The 19900-nt window shown below is 42.7% G+C and overlaps 1 protein-coding gene and 1 long non-coding RNA gene across 25 annotated transcripts in view; one reads left to right on the top strand and one right to left on the bottom strand.

Annotated features, from left to right (window-relative positions):
- ST3GAL3 (ST3 beta-galactoside alpha-2,3-sialyltransferase 3) overlaps nt 1-19900 on the top strand; it is a 238927-nt gene that overhangs the window by 126489 nt on the left and 92538 nt on the right. For 19 of the 24 annotated variants that reach the window (XR_013519985.1, XM_017974624.5, XM_017974627.5 and 16 more), the window contains one exon: nt 9118-9210. The exons of the other annotated variants lie outside the window; for them this stretch is intronic. Coding sequence is in view for 18 of the 19 variants with exons in the window: in XM_017974624.5 (XP_017830113.1) it covers nt 9118-9210 (93 nt within the window). In the remaining variant the exon portion in view is untranslated. The remainder of the gene's footprint in view (nt 1-9117; nt 9211-19900) is intronic. 24 annotated transcript variants of the gene reach the window in all.
- Nucleotides 10589-12278, bottom strand: LOC118142920 (uncharacterized). The gene is made up of 3 exons (XR_004726813.3): nt 12203-12278; nt 11417-11487; nt 10589-10670 (listed from the first exon to the last, which is right to left on the bottom strand). It is a non-coding gene; the product is annotated as an uncharacterized LOC118142920 (long non-coding RNA).

Consider the following 19900-nt stretch of genomic DNA (forward strand, 5'->3'; position numbering starts at 1 on the left):
AGCCTTTCTAAAAATACACCAAAAAATAAAGAGCATCAACATAAAGAAGAATTTACACCAACGAATGGATAAAACAGCCGGTCAACATCAAATGGCAGTAACCCTAAATATAAATTGACTAAATCCCCCAATCAAAAGACACAGCCAAAACCCAATGGCATGTTACATCCAGACCTGTTTCACATGCAAGGATACACAAAGACTCAAAACAAAGGGATGGAGAAATATTTACCAACCAAATGGAGAGCAAAAATAAATAATAAATAAATAAAAAGCAGGAGTTGCAATTCTCGTAGCGGATAAAATAGATTTTAAAGCAACAAAGATATAGTGGTAAAAGGATCAATGCAACAACAAGAGCTAACGATCCTAACACCCAGATATGAGACTTAGATTCAATGAGACAGAAAATTAATAAGGATATCAAGGACTCGAACACAGATCCGGAACAAGTAAACTTAATAATATTTATAGAGCTCTCCACTTCAAATACACAAAATACACATTCTTGTCAATACCACATCACACCTACCCATAAGTTTAAATGAAACATTGATTGGCCATTATTAATACCCAATTTTTTTTCAAAATAAAGCAATATTTCCATTTACTCTCCCTCTTTCTCTTCCTCTTTCTTCCTCTCCTTATTTTTTTTTTCTTTCCTTCTCTCAAAAAAAAAGAAATCAACTTGTAAACCTCTAGATCCAGGTCGGCAATGTCTCTCTCATTGCTTGATTTCCTTCCTTCTGCATTCTACACCATAGTACATATGTGTTTTCTTAATACATTCTTCCTTATATCTTCAAGTACATGTATTGCTCCAGGAAGACGCACTGGTTTGTATTATGGCTTTGAATAACTCCAACCTTTATTACATAACCCCTGAACTGTGAAACCTGCTTTGAGAGCCTGGACTTAGTGGACTTAGGGACAACGTTATCTGGAATCATGATAGTGACCTCTATCTTCTACTGGGGACCTAGAGAAGAATTGAACACAAGGTTTGAGTGCAATTTTCACTACAAATTTTGTGAGATGTAGCCCTTCCATGGGGCTCACATAAGTGCTAGGATGTTGGTGTGTAACAAGTTCCTGCTCATAGATGTTGGCATCCTTTTAGTGACCCTCCCTTTCTGTCCCCAGAAGTCTCCTGACCTCCCTGCCTAATAGGCATATATTTACAGACAGCCACGCGAATGAGAGAGAATCCAAATAAGAAAAATAAAGGAGCAGTTATTTTCCTTCTTAAGTTATTGAAACTATGATGGTAATCCAAAAGAATCTAGAAGGGATAGTAAAAGCAGAAGTCAAACATTAAAACAGTAGGAACAGTGTAACCTTTCAGAGGACACTCACCCACATTGCTGTAGGTGTTCATTGATCTTCCCATCAGCCCTATGAAATGTACATTACTGTAGCTGTTTTAAGAGTTAAGGAAACCATTGTGTCTTACCTGAGGTTACACATCTAGTAAGTAGAACTGGTGATTTAAACTCCAGTCCTCTTACCTTAAGCTGATTGTGCTTTACAGCAAAGAAAGCAGGGGCTTTGGTAAGAACAGGAGAGAGTTTTGGAGTCAGTTTTCTCTTGTCAAAAATGAAAATAGGGCAGCTCCAAGGGTAGACAGGGCTCTGACCAAGTATGTTTTGCAAGGCCTCTGCCTGTACAAACCAGTTGTTGGGTCCACGTATGCTGTAATGACTTACTAAGGATTTAGAACAATGTGTAGAGAAGAGATACGTATGCATTCGTTTGTTATCCAATCAGTGCACCTGAAAATTCTTTTTGCTACCCAGTCACCACCTCTTTCTGTTCAGGTTCAGGAACCATCTCTTTGTGTTTTCTATTGTCAAATGTATCATTCCTGGGAAGTTACATATCTCCCGCCACCCTCAAAAAAACAAGTAGCAGTGCTGTTAGTACTCATTGCCATGGCTTTTTGGAAATTGTTTTGTTGAAACAGTGATCTTCTCCCTACACTTCTCCAGTACCGTTCGTTTCATGCTGGCTACATCATTTCATCATTTCATAATGCTGGCTATATCACTTCCTGAGGCTGTGCTATTGTTCCTGAGGCCCGTGAGTACTGGCTTCCAGTGACTCTCTCAAAGGTGACACTGTTTGGTTGGTTATGACCTCACACACCAGTGTTACCCAGAGCGTCTAGGGACAGTGTGAATGGTAATTATTTTCTGGTCATGTTAAATGTATCATTTGAAATTTTATCGTGTAAACAGAACAGCACATCTTCCAACCGTGGCTTCTCCTGGACTCCTTCCGCCCCACGTGCCTGGGTCTAAGGGAAGTACTGCTTTTGGAGGATTGTTGTAAAGCTAAACTAGGTCATTTGATCCGCCATTCGATCTTCTGTCTGGTACCTGGTTTGTGCTCAGTGAATGTTACTTCCCTCGTGTTTTTCACTACCACCCAGAAAGAGGATGTGTTTTTATTTTTAAGGAAATAGTGTGGAAACAAAATTGAATTGGAGAGTCACAGCAGATCTCTGATGGAGTGCTTCCATGAGAATTGTCTGTTGAAGCACTTGGAGAACTTACTGGGGAGCATCCTTCCAGCTAAGATGAAGTCGATTACAAGGTCCTGGAGACAAATATAACCTGTAGTAATGTCAGCTCTGGAATCACTGATCAAACAAGATGAAAAGGTGTTGCAGTGCCTAGCAGCAAGAGCTAAAGGCAGGGCCTCAGGAGCTGAGAAATACCACATGTTTTAGATGGCTCAGATTAAGCAGTCCCTTTTTACTTAAAGTGAGGGACATTTGACATAGATGGCTGTATGTGGGGCAAAAGCTGTAAAGAAACCCGAGTCTACCCTGGAGGTCACAAAGAGCAAAGTATCAGTGATGTCTAGGGTAGAATGGGTTGGCACAGCCTGTATGTGGGTAGATGAAGAAACTGGTGACAATGCAAGAAGACCCAGCAGACCTGGAGTAACAGATCAGACTGGCAGCATTCAGAGGAGATGGAAGTTGTCCTTAAGGAGAAACATTTCCGTCTTGGGGCTTGAGAGGATCTATGGCCGCAAAGTCCATTTCCAAAAAAAAATTAAAGTGAAAATGGTTAATGATAGAATAGGATTACTCAAGCTAGGCAAAGCTGCTTCTGCCACTTCCCTCGTCATGTCATTATCCAGAAGCAACTCTCTAGTATTTGGAGAAATGCATCCTCATCAGGAAGGTAGAGGATAGAACTGAAGAATTCCGTCCTCTGTGGATGGAGCGAGCTCTGTGCGGAGAGGCTTGTCCACACGCTCATGTAAGTCCCCCTAGCTTGGTAGCATGGGCTTTGATTAAGCCTCTGGGTACTTAGTGCCAGCCCTTCATTCTCAGCATAACTCTTAAAAATTTTTTATAAAACAAGTACTAGGGCCGGGCGTGGTGGCTCAAGCCTGTAATCCCAGCACTTTGGGAGGCCCAGGCAGATGGATCACGAGGTCAACAGATCGAGACCATCCTAGTCAACGTGGTAAAACCCCGTCTCTACTAAAAATACAAAAAATTAGCTGGGCCCGGTGGCACATGCCTGTAATCCCAGCTACTCAGGAGGCTGAGGCAGGAGAATTGCCTGAACCCAGGAGGCGGAGGTTGCGGTGAGCCGAGATTGTGCCATTGCACTCCAGCCTGGGTAACAAGAGCAAAACTCCGTCTCAAAAAAAAAAAAAACAAGTACTAGTGTAATCCCTGTTTTAAAGATGTAGAAATTAAGGGCACAAAACAGTTAAAAAAAAACATGCCCCAAATGACACAGCTAGTAAGAGAGCCAGTATAAAAATCCAAGCAGAATGATTCCATTGCCTCTAAATATTTGTTGCATGTAGAAATGAGAGGCAGAGGCCGGGCACAGTGACTCACACCTATAATCCCAGTACTTGGGGAGGCCAAGGCAGATGGATCACGAGGTCAGGAGATCCAGACCATCCTGGCCAACATGATGAAATCCCATCTCTACTAAAATACAAAAAACTAGCTGGGCATGGTGGCATGTGCCTGTAATCCTGGCTACTTGGGAAACTGAGGCAGGGGAATTGCTTGAACCCAGGAGGCGGAGGTTGCAGTGAGCCCAGATCACGCCACTGCGCTCCAGCCTGGCAACAAAGCGAGACTCCATCTCAAAAAAAAAAAGAGAGGCAGAAAGGGGCAGGCGGTAGGAGAGTAGGGTAGGGGGATAAGTGAGCAAGCGAAGATGAAGGTCTGCCCTAGGTAGCTCAGGTCCACAGGGGGATTGGTTTGTTCTACCTGGGAAAGGAAGCATCATGGCAAGTTCATAAGGGAAGTGGTACTTAAACTGAATAGGCATCTCTGGCCAAGGCAGGCTAAGGCAACAGAGCTAAGGCCAGCCCTTTCACTTTTGTACTAGATCCTTTCCCCCTCTGCCTTCTCAAAGACATTCTCCCCCAACCTGGCCAACATGGTGAAACCTCATCTCTACTAAAAATACAAAAATTAGCACAGTGTGGTGGCATGCGCTGGTAATCCCAGCTCCTTGGGAGGCTGAGGCAGGAGAATCACCTGAACCTGGGAGGCAGAGATTGCAGTAAGCCAAGATTGAGACAGGGCACTCCAGCCTGGATGACAGAGTGAGACCCCATCTGGAGGCAGAGGGAGGAGAAAGACATACTCCCTACAATTGCCCTATCTGTATTGGGAGCTTTTTTCTCTCTCTCTCTCTCTCTCTTTTTTTTTTTTTTTTGATAGAGAGTCTTGCTCTGTTGCCCAGGCTGGAGTGCAATGGCCCAATCTCAGCTCACGATGCCTGGGTAATTTTTTTGTATTTTTAGTAGTGACAGGGTTTCACAAAATTTGTCAGGCTGGTCTCAAACTCCCAACCTCGTGATCTGCCCACCTCGGCCTCCCAAAGTGCTGGGATTGCAGGCATGAGCCACCGCTCCCAGCCCACTTTTTTTTTTATTCTAATCAGCTTATAAACTTGTGAAAATATTTCCTAACCTCAAAAAATACTTTACCCTGCTTCCCGCTCCAGCTATTGCCCCATTTCTTTGTTCCTTTATAGCAAAACTCCTAAAACTAGTCTGTATTTCATGACTTCAGTTTCTCTCCTCCCGTTTTCTCTTAAACCCATTGAAATGAGTTTCACCTCCACATTCCAGTGGAATGCCTGTTGTCGAGGTCAGAGGTGACTTCCCTGTTGCTGAATCCATCGGTTAGTCCTGCGGCCACACGTTACTGGGCCTACACAGTGTGTGACGCAGTTGGTCTCTGTGTCCTTTCAGAGCCCCTTCCTTCACCGAAGCATCACACTCTCCTGCTCCTTTCAGCCTCCTGCAGTGCTGCTCCTCATCTCCCAAATGCTAATGCTTCTCATACACGTCAGCCAGGGCACCCTCCCACTGGATATCATGTGGTGACTTTCCCTGTGATCGAATCTGAACCCAGGCCAGGCACTCCTGGCAGCCACATGTCTCACGCAGCATGTGTGGCGCCCCAGAGGACAGCCATCCCTTCCAGATGTGCTTCCTCACCACATCCTCATGGGATTCTTGGAATTAGGTAGTTTCCACTGCACATGGGGAAGCTGAAAATCACATTTTCCGTCACTTGCTTGTCAGTGTCCTCTGTGAAAGTTTCTGATTCCAGATCTGATGCTTTTTCTATGTATGACCCATTGCTTGGCCTGATTCCTTAATCTCGTCCTCCTGAGTGAAGCAGGAGAGTGGAAGCGTTTGGCTCCTTCTTTGGGGCTCCAGCCTGTCCATCTGGATTTCCTCTTGTGAGTACAGTGGAGACACTCTTCACCCCAGGGGCTTGGTAGTCACGTTTGCAGGACAATGGGTGCTCTTACTGGGTTTAATGCGAAATCTCCCAAAATGAAAGGCAGCTGCAGAGTAGGAGAAGAACAAGGGCTGAATGATTTGATCAGACATCTGTGGGGGCCTGCTGGCATTTGGAGTCTGAGTGCCTTAGAGAGACTAACTATTCTGGCCCCAGGGAGTTGGCGACCGTTAATCTTGGTGGTTTTGACCGCTAACTGCCCCAGAGGTCCCAGCCTGCTGGATGACTCAGAATCCCCAACACTCCCCCTATTCTTCTCTCACTGGGATAGTCAGGAGGCCATTTCTAAGGCATTTTAATTTGGTAATGACATGACCCACTGTACCCAGAGTTGTACACTGTAGGAGTTACTGTCGCTTTCTAAGTGAGGAGTTGACTTAGAGCCCATCATCCTTGATATTGGACTGCCTGGTACTGTTGTGGAAAGAGCAGTATCTCCTGCCTTCCCTACTGGGCCCCAGCTCCCTCATCTACATTGTAGATGACATGATCCTGTGCCCCCTGGACTGTCCCACAGCCCTTATTCTTTAAGCACCTTGCCAAAAGTTGATGGAGTAAACTAGAGAGAAGAAAGGTAGCCAAAGGTTTGTCTGTTGTGCATTTATTTCTGCCCTGCACTGTGTTAAGAAGGACACCTGCTGTTCATCTTTCTGCTGTTTGTGAAACTTTCTGGAATTCAGAAAGACCATAGGAACTCATAGCACAAAGCAGGCAAGCAGATGGTAAGGGATTGGGAGACAGGACATGAAGGGACTCAGAATGCCTCATTGCCGCAGACCAGAGCTGTGTGAGGCCTTCTGGACTGTCTTCTCCATCCCGTCTACGACTGTGTTGACCACTCCTGTGCTGTCCTGTGCCTTCCTCTGTGACCGTGTTGGTGGCAGTGCCGTTAAGAGTTCCTACACTGGTGTTAGAGACCTAGGTTCAAATCCAGTGTTACCATTTCTATGATCTTGGATTAGTCTCTTCATCTGTCTAGGCCTTGTGTGTAAATTAATTCATAGCACCAACTCACAGAGTTGTTGAGAGAACTAACTGAAAAAACTCTAGAACATTTTAATCACTGTTCCTAGCCAAAAAGCTTCTAGTAAATTCAGTAAGTGTACTGAGGTTTATATTTCATTTCAGAAATACAGTTGTTTACATAAGAAAAGATTGTTTTTCTCCTGCTAAAACTTTGGCTTTCTTTTGCCTACCAAATAAAGTACCAACCCCTCAGCTTGTCACTCAGCCTTCAGGTTTGCATTTCAGCCTTCGAATTTCATTGGTAGGGGAAGCTTGAAAATGTAGATTTATTTTTTTTTTTTTGAGACAGAGTTTCACTCTTGTTGCCCAGGCTGGAGTACAATGGCGCAATCTTGGCTCACTGCAACCTCTGCCTCCCAGGTTCAAGCGATCCTCTTGCCTCAGCTTACCTAGTAGCCCAGGATTACAGGCACCTGCCACCACATCCAGCTAATTTTTTGTATTTTTAGTAGAGATGGGGTTTCACTATGTTAGTCAGACTGATCTTGAATTCCTGACCTCAGGTGATCTACCTGCCTCAGCCTCCCAAAGTGCTGGAATTACAGGCATGAGCCACCACACCCAGCCCAAAAATGTAGATTTCTAAAAGAAATTGTGCATTGGTACAAATGAGTTTGTCTATATTCAATGAGCAGTTACTCTATGTAAGGCTCTGGGCTAGGCCCGAGGGGTCTAGGCTGAATCAGACCTGACACACACTAGGCAATGGCATCATCATTTCTGGTACCACCACCCCATACCCACCCTGCCCAGGCCCTGCACAAGGCAGCCCGGAGGGTAGGCTTGCCACAGGGCCCCAGCATAGTAGAGCAGCTGGCCACCAGAGTATTGGCAGCAGGCCCAAGGGTGGAGGCGGAGGAGGTGGGGACTCAGAACTGGCAGCCAGCCAGGGCTCTCTCAGGTGCCCCAGCATGCAGGGCCTCCAGCCCCAGCAGTCCCGGAACCCATTCACTGACTATATCCTGTTCTTTGGTTGTGATCTTCTCTAGACTGCCTAGTGCAGAGATTTTGGTGGCAGGGCAGTGACTCCAGCCCCACGTCAAATGCATAAGGACGTTGAAACCCAAAGATGTGAGGTGGCATGATTGTGGTCACACAGCAACAAAGCCAGGATTAGAACACAAGCCTTCTGAAGAATATGCAGCAGTCTCAGCCTTGTAGATTCCTGAGATTGCCTTGTCTGCAGTGAGACTGTCAGGGTCATTTTGTTCCGTAAGAAAGTTACAAGAATCTTCTCTGTGCCCATCTGGGCAAGGCACTTGAGGGGCTAGGCAGGGTTAAATCTGACTCTGACCTTAGGAGTTTACGGTGTGTCAAGGGAGACATACTACCAAAAATTACAGAATAGCAAGTGCTGGGGGTAAGTATATGATATGAGGGGCAAGGGGGAACAACTGTACAAACACAGAGAAGGCACTTAGCTGAATCTGAGCATCAGGGAATCACTCCCAGTGAAGCTGATATCTAAGCTGAGTCATCAAGGACCAACAGTTTTTAGCCAGGTGAAGAAGGATAAGGAATAATATTCCAGGCAGAGACCAGGAAAGCATCCTCAGCTTTTTAGTTGGTTACATCAGTAGCCCCAATGACACACAATTATTTAGTCTGTATTCAGTCACTGTTCAGGACAGTTCCCACTATTCAGTAATGGTTCTCACTGGGTGGATCATAGCATGAGTGGAGAGAATAAAAGCAGATGAGGCTGGCCATGTAGGAACATATAAGGAAGGTGAAAAGGCCAGGGCCTCTGACTATCAAAGCCTGAGTAGCTCTATTCTGTGAACTCCAAGCACCACTGCCCCAGGTATTGGAGCCTTGATGGAGCTCCTCACTTACTTGGTATCAGGCTTCCTGCAAAGAATATGAGCATGAGCTGGACGCAGTGGCTCAATGCCTGTAATCTCAACACTTTGGGAGGCCAAGGTGAGAGGATCGCTTGAACTCAGGAGTTCAAGACCTGCCTGGGCAACATAATGAAACCCTGTCTCTTAAAAAAAAAAAAAAATATATATATATATATATATATATATATACACACAAAACCAGTTAAGTTCCTTTTACAGATTCCATCTGGGGGCCTGGCTTATTTATCTATCTATTCCTTTAGGGTTTAGGTATTTGTTTTGTTTTTACCTTTAAAGCCTTAATGTGGAAAAGTGCCTGAAGTGTTTATTGTAGAGAATGAAGCTTCATTCAAGGTTTAAACACCTACAGCTCCCCATGAATTAATAACCCACTCAGTGCTCAGTGCCTGGCAAGCTGTAACTTTCCTTCTCTTCCCATAGGCCTGCTGAATTAGCCACTAAGTACGCAAACTTTTCAGAGGGAGCTTGCAAGCCCGGCTATGCTTCAGCCTTGATGACGGCCATCTTCCCCCGGTAAGTGCTCCTGTTTCCTTCTGCTGACTAGACAGCCCGGTGTGAGGCCCAAGAGCCAGAAACCCTGCTTCCCACAGCCAGTCATATTCTCCTATGCTCTGGAGTCTGTGGGTTCCTGGAAAGGATTCTACCTTCAACTGGTTCCTACTCCAGGTCCTTGCTTTGCCGTACTCCCATCATGCCTCTGGAGCTTGCACTTGGTCACACAGCCTGTATCTGCAGAATGATAACCTACATGGTTGCCCCATGCAAGCCAGGTATCCAGAGGCGGCCAGACAAGGCTGACAAGCACAGAAGCTCCTAGACCTAGTATCAGTGGCCAAACAAACTTTTTTGGAAGCTGGGACCAACTAGCTGGCTTCAGGGAGGCATATCCAAATAAAGCAGGGAACAAAGAGAAATTTGCGAGGCTGTCTTGAGTTTGAGCACTTTCCTTCTCTGTCCATTTTGCATTCTGGAGCTGCTGGCTTCTCTGACATCTGAAAGAATCCACGCATAACCCAGGGAGTTCCTTTTACCAAATGCTACTAAGGGATTTTGCTTACCGATCCACCTTCGCCTTTTTTTTGGTTTTCTTTTCTGAAGCCTTGGTGTGGAAAAGGAGCTGAAGTGCTCAGATTGTCTTTGGAGTGCAGTGAAACTGTCAGGGTCATTTTGTTTCTTCTCATTTGGAGGGGCTGGAGGAAAGGCTGCCCAGAACTGTCTGGGCACTTGGACCACAACAGCAGTGCTAGGGGTGGGCTCTGCTCTCTGGCGGAAGGACTTGCCTTCCCATCCCTTAGAAGGCTGAGGTTGGTTAGGACACATAATGTGCTTGCAAAGGAATGCTGAGGAACAGCTGGCTCCAAAGTAAATCCAGGGTATTTGGTTTTTATGCTCCCTTTCTTTTCTAACGTTCGCAATCTCAGCTTAGCTCCTTGTGTAAAGCAACGGCTGTTCGGGGTGCGTGTCCAGTGCTGAGATAGAGATCTGTTTGTCCAGGGTCTGCCTTCTGAATTCTGAATTGATTCCAAATATTTTGCTTCCTCCAGCTATTTATTGAGTGCCTCTGTGTCTGGCTTTGTGTTCTGTGTTTTTGTAAGCCTGTGCAACTCAGTCCCTTGGCCCAGGCACCTGTGAATTTTCCTTGACCAGTATATAGGTTTCTTTTACTTTTTCTAATTGAAAGTAATACAGGCATGCGGTTAAAAAAAAAAAACAATGAAACACCTCAAACAGTACATAGGGTATATACTGCCACTTCAGACCCCTTCCCCAGAGACAGCTGACATTTCCATAAATGGGAATGTACTGTATTTACTCTTCTGTACTGTGTGTTAGGCGGTTCTTGCATTTCTATGAAAAAATATTGGAGACTGGTAAATTATAAAGAAAAGAGGTTTAATTGGCTTATGATTCATCAGGCTGTACAGGAAGTATGGTGCTGGAATCTGCCTCACTTCCAGGGAGGCCTCAGGAAACTTCAAATCATGGCAGAAGGCAAAGGGGAACAGGCATGTTACATGGCAAAAGCAGGAGCAAGTGAGTGAAAGAAAGAGAGGAAGTGCTACATACTTTTAAACAGCCAGATCTCACAAGAATTTACTCACTGTCACAAGAATAGCACCAAGAGGATGGTACTAAACCATTCATGAGAAACCGCTCCCATGATCTGGTCACCCACCTCCAGGCCCCACCTCCGTCATTGGAGATTACAGCCACCCATCCTCCCTCCCTCCCTCCCTCCCTCCCTCCCTCCCTCCCTCCCTCCCTTTCTTCCTTCCCTTCCTCCCTCCCTCCTTCCCTCCTTCCTTCCCTCCTTCCTTCCTTCCCTCCCTCCCTCCCTTTTTTTGAGACAGAGTCTTGGTCTGTTGCCCAGGCTGGAGTGCAGTGGTGCAATCTCGGCTTGCTGTAGCCTTTACCTCTGGGCTCAAGCAATTAGCCCACCTCAGCCTGCCAAGTAGTTGGGACTCCAGGTGCATACAGCCACACACGGCTAATTTTTATATTTCTGGTAGAGGTGGGGTTTTGCTATGTTGCCCAGGCTGGTCTCAAACTCCTGGGTTCAAGCAATCTGCCCGCCTTGGCTTCCCAGAGTGCTGGGATTACAGATTTGAGCCACTGAGCCTGGCTGGGGATTACATTTCAACTTCAGATTTGGGCAGGGACAAATATTCAAGCTATGTCATTCTGTCCCTGACTCACACGAATCTCATGTCCTTCTCACCTTTCAGCATACAGGCATCCCTTCTCAGTAGTCCCTCCAGAGTCTTAACTCATTCCAGCATTAACTGAAGTCTAAATTTGAGTTATATAAAAAAAAAAGTGAGTTATAATAAAAACTAAAATTGACTTTTAAATGACAAATATAAATTCTTATCTGGAAATGAGTTCCTTTCACCTATGAGACTGTAAAATCAAAACAAGTTACTTACTTCTGAGATAAAATGGGAGTATAGGCATTGGGTAAACATTCCCATTCCAAAAAAGGGGTAATCAGCCAGAAGAAAGAGGCTGTAGGCCCCATGCAACTTTGAAAACCAGCAGGGCAGTCATTAAATCTTAAAGCTCCAAAATGATCTTCTTTGACTCTGTGTCCCACATTCAGGGCACACTGGGACAAGAAGTGGGCTCCCAAGACCTTGGGCAGCTCCATCCCTCTGGCTTTGCAGGGTATAGCCCATGCAGTTGCTCTCATGGGCTGGCATTGAGTGCCTGAGGCTTTTTCAGGTGCAGGGTGTAAAATGCTGGCAGATCTACTGTTCTGGGGACTAGAGGATGGTGGCCCCCTTCTCACAGCTCCACAAGGGAGTGTCCTAGTGGGGACTCTGTGGGGGCACCACTCCTGCAGCAGGGTTTTGCTTGAGCAGCCAGGCTTTTCCATACATTCTCTGAAATCTAGGTGAAAGCTGCCAAGAATCCACCATTCTTGCACTCTGTACACTCTTAACACTACATGGAAGCTGTCAAAGCTTACAGCTTGCATTCTCCAAAGTGGCAGCCCAAGCTGTACCTTGTCCTTTTTGAGACATCGCAGGAGCTGGAGTGGCCAGGATGTGGGGAGCAGTATCCTGAGGTTCCATAGGAGTGGGGCCCTGGGCCTGACCCAAGAAACCATCTTTGTCTCCTGGTCCTCAGGAATTGTGATGGAAGGGCTACCTCATAAATCTCTAGAATGCCTTTGAGGCCTTTTCCCCATTGTCTTAGATATTAGCACTTGGGTCTTTTTTAGTTACACAAATGTCTCTAGCAAGTGGTTGCTCCACTGCCTGCTTGAATTCCTCTTCTTAAAAAGCTTTTTCTGGCCTGGCATGGTGGCTCACGCCTATAATCCCAGCACTTTGGGAGGCCGAGGCGGGTGGATCACGAGGTCAAGAGATCGAGACCATCCTGGTCAACAAGGTGAAACCCCGTCTGTACTAAAAATACAAAAATTAGCTGGGCATGGTGGTGCGCGCCTGTAGTCCCAGCTACTCGGGAGGCTGAGGCAGGAAAATTGCTTGAACCCAGAAGGCGGAGGTAGCAGTGAGCCGAGATCATGCCATTGCACTCCAGTCTGGGTAACAAGAGTGAAACTCCGTCTCAAAAAAAAAAAAAGAGAAAAAAAAGCTTTTTCTTTTTTGGTCACGTGGCTAGGCTACAAATTTTCCCAATTTTTATGCTCTGCTTCCCTTTTAAATATAAATTCCAACTTTAAGTCATTTACTTGCATCCATATCTGAGTGTAAGCTGTTAAGAGCAGACAATCTTGAATGCTTTGCTGCTTAGAAATTTCTTCTGCCAGATACACAATCATCACTCTCAAGTTCAGACTTACACAGATCCCTTGAGAAAGGGCACAATCCAACCAAACTCTTTGCTAAGGCATAATATGTTATGACCTTTGCTCCGTTTCCCAATGAGTTCCTCATTTCAATCTGAGACCTTGTTGGCCTAGAGTTCATTGTTCAAAGCTCTGTCAATATTTTGATCACAACCATTTAACCAGTCTCTAAGCAGTTCCAAATTTGCACTCATCTTCCTGTCTTCTTGTGAGCCCTCCAAACTCTTCCAGCCTCAATGCATTACCCGGCTCCGAAGTCACTTTCACATTTTCAGGTATCTTTCTAACAATACTCTACTCCTGGTACCAATTTTATGTATTAGGCCATTCTTGTATTGCTACAAAGAAATATCTGAGACTGGGTAAATTATAAAGAAAAGAGGTTTCGTTGGCTCACAGTTCTGCAGGCTTTACAGGAAGTATGGCGCTGACATCTGCTTACCTTCTCGGGAGGCATCAGAAAGCTTAAAATCATGGCAGAAAGCAAATGGAGAGCAGGCATGTCACGTGGCACTTGTTAGAGAAAGTGAGAGAGGGAAGGTGCCACACACTTTTAAATAACCAGATACTGTTAAAATTCACTCACTATCACAAGGACAGCACCAAGGAAATGGTGCTGAATCATTCGTGAGAAATCCACCCCCATGATCCAATTCCACTAGGTCCCACCTCCAACATTGGGGATTACATTTCTACATGAGATTTGAGTGACAACAGATATCCAAAGTATATCATGTACCTTGCTTTTTACTTCTAGGAATGTAGGTTAGATATTATCCTATTACCAGCATACTTGGATTCACTTCATTTTAAAAATGAATGAATAATATACAATTGTATGGCTTGTATCATAATTTTACTAAAATTAAGGTTTATTGGCCTGGTGCAGTGGCTCACGCCTGTAATCCCAGCACTTTGGGAGGCTGAAATAGGCAGGTCACTTGAGGTCAGGAGTTTGAGACCAGCCTGGTCAACATGGCAAAACTCCATCTCTACCAAAAATATAAAAATTAGCCAGGTGTGGTGACACACACCTGTAATCCCTGCAACTGGGAAGGCTGACGCAGGAGAATTGCTTGAATCAGGAGGCAGAGGTTGCAGTGAGCCGAGATCACATCACTGTACTCTAGCCCGGGCAACAGAGCGAGACTCTGTCACAATTAAAATAAAATAATTTTTTAAATTAAAGTTTATTGAAGTTTAATTTACATACAATGAAATTTCCCTTTTAGTGTAGTTCTGTGAATTTTGAGGAATACATACTTTGTATAGCCACTATTACAGTCAGTAGTGCATTTCTATCCTAAAATATCCCTTTTTGCTCCTTTGTAGTTAACATCTCCCCTTACCCCCAGCCCCTGGAAACCACTGTAGTGTTTCTAGAATGTCATATAAATGGAATCATATGACATGAAGCTTTCTGAGTCTACAACTTTAATTCAGTATATGCATTTATGATTCATACATGTGCCATGTGCATCAATTGTTCTTTTTATTGCTGATTAGTATTTCATTGTATGGCTGTAACACAGTCTGATTACTCAAAGGTCAAAAGATATATATATATAGAGAGAGAGAAAGAGAGATAGATACTAAAAACTGGAATTAACCCATATATATAATATAACATATTGTAAATAATATATATTATTAAATTATATTATAATATATAATTATATTATTAAATATATTCGATATATTATATTATTTAATATATTATATATAATATAATTATATAATATATAATAATAATATATGATAATATATATATGGGTTAATTCCAGTATTTAGTAACTATCTATCTATCTATCTATCTATCTATGGGTTAATTCCAGTTTTTATTAGCTATCAATACAGCTACTATAAACATGAGTACAGAGTACAGGTTTTTGTGTGAATGTATGTATTCATTTTTCTTGAGTAAATACCTAGGAGTGGAATGGCTGGGTCCCATAGTAACTGTTTTCCAATGTGATCTTACAAACTGTTTGCTTTTCCACCAGTGTGAAAGAGAGTTCCAGTTGCTCTATATCCTTGTATCAGTCTTTTTGATTTTAGCCATTCTAATAGATGTACGGTGATATCTCAATATCTAAAATTATGGTTTTAATTTGCAATTTAGTAATGACTGGCAATGATAAATATATTTTCATATGTTTGTTTGCCTTTTTTTTTGAGACGGAGTTTCGCTCTTGTTACCCAGGCTGGAGTGCAATGGCGCGATCTCGGCTCACCGCAACCTCCGCCTCCTGGGTTCAGGCAATTCTCCTGCCTCGGCCTCCTGAGTAGCTGGGATTACAGGCACGCACTACCATGCCCAGCTATTTTTTGTATTTTTAGTAGAGACGGGGTTTCACCATGTTGACCAGGATGGTCTCGATCTCTTGACCTCATGATCCGCCTGCCTCAGCCTCCCAAAGTGCTGGGATTACAGGCTTGAGCCACCGCGCCTGGCTGTTTGCCATTTTTTAAATCTTTACAGAACTCTCCCAATCTGTTGCCATTTTTTAATTGTTTGTTTATCTTATTGAATTGTAAGAGTTCTTTAAACTTCTGGACAGAAGCCCTTTGTCAGATACTTTGTGTGATTTGCAGATATTTTATTATCTTTCTTAGCATTCTCTACATTGTCTTTCATAGAGCAGAAATTTCTAATCTTGGTAAAGTCTAATTTTCTACATTTTCTTTTATGGACTGTGGTTTTAGTGTTGCATCTGAGAAATTTTTCCCCAGTTCAAAGTCAAAAAGTTTTCTCTTGTTTTGTTTTAGAATTTTGAGTTAATTTTTGTGTATGTAAAAGGTAAGAGTTGAGGTTCACTTTTTGCACGTGGATGTTCAGTTGTTCCAGAACCATTTGTTAATGACTCTGCTTTCTACATTGAATTACCTTGTCATGTTTGTTGAAAATCAGTTGAACATATATGTTAGGTCTCTTTCCGGACTCCCTAGTCTATTATGTTGATTTATGACTTTGTGCCAGTACCATTTATACATGGGCAGTCATGTCATCGGTTACTAAAGACAGTCTTATTTCTTATTCTTTAATCTGTATGTCTTGTTGCTTTTTCTTACCTTACTGCAGTGGCTAGACTCTTCAGAACAGTATTAAATAGGTGAGGTGAGAGTGAACAGCCTTGTCTGCTCCCAGTCTTAAGAGGAAAACTTCTAGTCTTTCACCATTATGGTGTTAGGTTTTTCATAGATAGCCTTTTTTAGGTAGAGGAAGTTCTCTTTTGTTCCTAGTTTCTTGAGAGCGTTTATGATGAATAGATGTTGATTTTTGTCAAATGCTTTTTCTGTATATATTGAGAATATCATATGGCTTTTCTTTTTTAGTCTGTTAATATGATGAACTACATTGATTAATTTTTTTCTCCTTATTGATTTTTGAATATTGAACCAGTCTTTGATTTGTAGGATAAATTTCATTTGGTCTTAGTGTATTGTTCTTTTTACGCATTGCTGTATTCAATTTGTTAAACATTTTTAAAGGATTTTTGTGTCTTTGATCGTGAGATACTGGTCTATAGTTTTCTTGTGATGTGTTTAGTTTTGGTAATATAGTAATGCTGGCTTCAGAATAAGCAGGAAAATATTTCTCCATCTTTCTACAAATTTTGTGTATAATTAGTAATATTTTTCATGGAATGTTTGATAGAATTCAACAGCAAAATCTAGGCCTGTCTGAAGAGAAGGCAGTTTTTATCTCTATTCTCATGCATCAGTGAACACACTTCTGACATCAGATGTGTGGCAGTTTTTCCCACACATCAAGCAAATTCTTCAGCAGACACTAACCTGGGTGTCCCATAATTCAATTCAATTCTGACATTATCCGCCTGGAGATGGCGTCAGATCCCACAGGTTGAAGGCGCAACAAAACTATACCTCACTTCAGATGCTAATCACAAATAGTAGTGATGTGAGTTCTACACATCTCACGAACTATACATCTCACCAACTAGCTATAAATTGTGAATTCCAAGACTACCCCCTCTTGGGTTTGATTTATTTGCTAGAGCAGCTCACAGAATTAAGGGAAACTTTACTTGTGTTTACCCATTTATTATAAAGGATAGCTATCACAAAGGATACAGATGAACAACCAGATGGAAGAGATGCACAGGGCATGGCATGTGGTAAGGGGTTCACCAGTCTCTGGGACCTCTATGTGTTCAGTATTGTGAAAGCTCTTTGAACCTTGTCCTTTTGGGTTTTTGTGGAGGCTTCGGTAAATCCTGTGGAGGATTACATAAGCATGATTCATTGCATCATTGACCACTGGTGATCAAATCAACCTTAAGCCCTTTTCCTATCCCCAGAGATTGGGGGGTGAGGCTAAAAGTTCCAGCCCTCTAATTACATGGTTGGTTCCCCTGCCAACAGCACCCAACATAAGGCTATCTAGAAGTCACCTCATGAGAATAAAATATGTTCCTATCACCCGGGAAATTGGAAGGAGTTTAGCAACTCTGTGTCAGATGCTCTTATCAATCAGGGAATTACAAAGGTCTTAAGAGCTCTGGGTCATGAACTAGGGTCAAAGACTAGATATTAGAGGGAAAGATTCTCCTACTGCCCCTCTCTGTAATGATTTTAGGAGCTTTATGTAAGAGCCAGGAGCAGAGACCAATATTTGTATTTTTTATTATTTCATAGCCTGCACATGTCTTGTAGGAAAGCTTTTGTTGTTTTTGCTTTCTTTTCGAGACTGTCTCACGCTGTCACCCAGGCTGGAGTATAGTGGCACAATCTCAGCTCACTGCAGCTTCTGCCTTCTGCCTCCTGGGTCCAAGCAATTCTTGTGCCTCAGCCTCCCGAGTAGCTGGGATTACAGGTGTGTGCCACCACGCCCAGCTAATTGTTGTATTTTTAGTAGAGACGAGGTTTCGCCATGTTTGCCAGGCTGGTCTCGAACTTCTGGCCTCCAGTGATCCAGCCATCTCAGCCTCCCAAAGTGCTGGAGTTAGACATGAGCCACCATACCTAGCCAGGGAAGGTTTTTTTGTTCGTTTGTTTTGTTTTGTTTTTAATTAAGAGTTAAATTTCTTTAATTCTAGAGTTATTCGGGTTTTTCTATTTCTTCTTTGGTAGCATGTCTTTCAAGGAAGTTTTGCCTTTCTTCTAAGTTATTGAATTGATTAGCCTAAAATTGTTGATAATATTTTCTTATTATTTTAATGTCTAGGAGAGAGACAGAGTCCTCTCTTTCATGCCTGATACTGGTAATTTGCATTTTTTCCTCTCTTTTTCTTAATTCATCCGGTTTGAGGTTTATCATTTTAATTGATCCTCTCAACTAGCTTTTAGTTTCATTGATTCTTGTCTATTGATATTTTTTCCACTGTATCATTGATTTCTGTCCCTATCATCATTTTTTTTTTACCTTTCTCTTAGTTGGACTTTAATTTGTTGTGTTTTTTTTCCCTTAGGCTACAAGATTAGATCATTGATTTTCTTTCTTTTTAATATAAGCATTGTAATACTATAAATTTCACTCTATATATTGCATTGGCTACATCTTACAACTTTTGATATGTTGTATTTTTATCTTTGTTGAATTAAAAATACCATATGACTTTACTTGTGATTTCTACTTTGGACCATTGGTTCTTTAGAAGTATTTTTGCTTAATTTCTAAATATTTGTGGGTGTTCAGATATCTTTGTTTCATAGATTTCTTTTATTTATTTCTTTTTATTTTTTTTAAATTTTTTGGAGGAAGGCAGGAAGGGAGGAAGGGAGGGAGGGAGGGAGGGAGGGAGAGAGAAGCAAAGGAATGAAATCAGGCAATGAAAGAGACATTGCCGACCTGGATCTAGAGGTCTACAAGTTGCTTTCTTTTCTTTTTTTGAGAGAAGGAAAAAAAAAAAAGGAGTGAAGGAGAGGAAGAAAGAGGAAGAAAAAGAGGGAGAGAGAATGGAAATGTTGCTTTATTTTTAAAAAAAATAGGTATTAATAATGGGCAATCTATATTTCATTTAAACCAATGAGTAGGTGTGATGTGGTATTGACAAGAATGTATATTTTGTGTATTTAAAGTGGAGAGCTCTATAAACATTTATTAAGTTTACTTCTTCCGATTCTGAATTCGAGTCCTTGATATCCTTATTAATTTTCTGTCTCATTGAGTCTAAGTCTCTATGTATCTGGGTGTTAGGATCGTTTGCTCTTGTTGTTGCATTGATCCTTTTACCACTATATCTTTGTTGCTTTAATATCTATTTTATCAGATATGAGAATTGCAACGCCTGCTTTTTATTTATTTATTTATTTTTGCTCTCCATTTGGTTGGTAAATCTTTCTCCATCCCTTTGTTTTGAGTCTTTGTGTATGTGAATGTGTATGTGCATGTGAAATGGGTCTGGATGTGCATACTGTTGTGCATGTGAAGTAGGTCTGGATGTAGCATACTGTTGAGTTTTGGCTGTATCTTTTTTTTTTTTTTTTTTTTTTTTTTTGAGACGGAGTTTCGCTCTTGTTACCCAGGCTGGAGTGCAATGGCGCGATCTCGGCTCACCGCAATTTCCACCTCCTGGGTTCAGGCAATTCTCCTTCCTCAGCCTCCCGAGCAGCTGGGATTACAGGCACGCACCACCGTGCCCAGCTAATTTTTTGTAATTTTAGTAGAGACGGGGTTTCACCATGTTGACCAAGATGGTCTCGATCTGTTGACCTTGTGATCCACCCGCCTCGGCCTCCCAAAGTGCTGGGATTACAGGCTTGAGCCACCGCGCCCGGCCCTTGGCTGTATCTTTTGATTGGGGGATTTAGTCAACTTAAATTTGGGATTACTGCCATTTGATGTTAACTGCCTGTTTTCTCCATTCGTTGATGTAAATTCTTCTTTATGTTGATGCTCTTTACTTTTTGGTATATTTTTAGGAA

Source organism: Callithrix jacchus, chromosome 7, assembly GCF_049354715.1.
Source record: "Callithrix jacchus isolate 240 chromosome 7, calJac240_pri, whole genome shotgun sequence".
In the NCBI taxonomy this organism is placed as follows: Eukaryota; Metazoa; Chordata; class Mammalia; order Primates; family Cebidae; genus Callithrix; species Callithrix jacchus.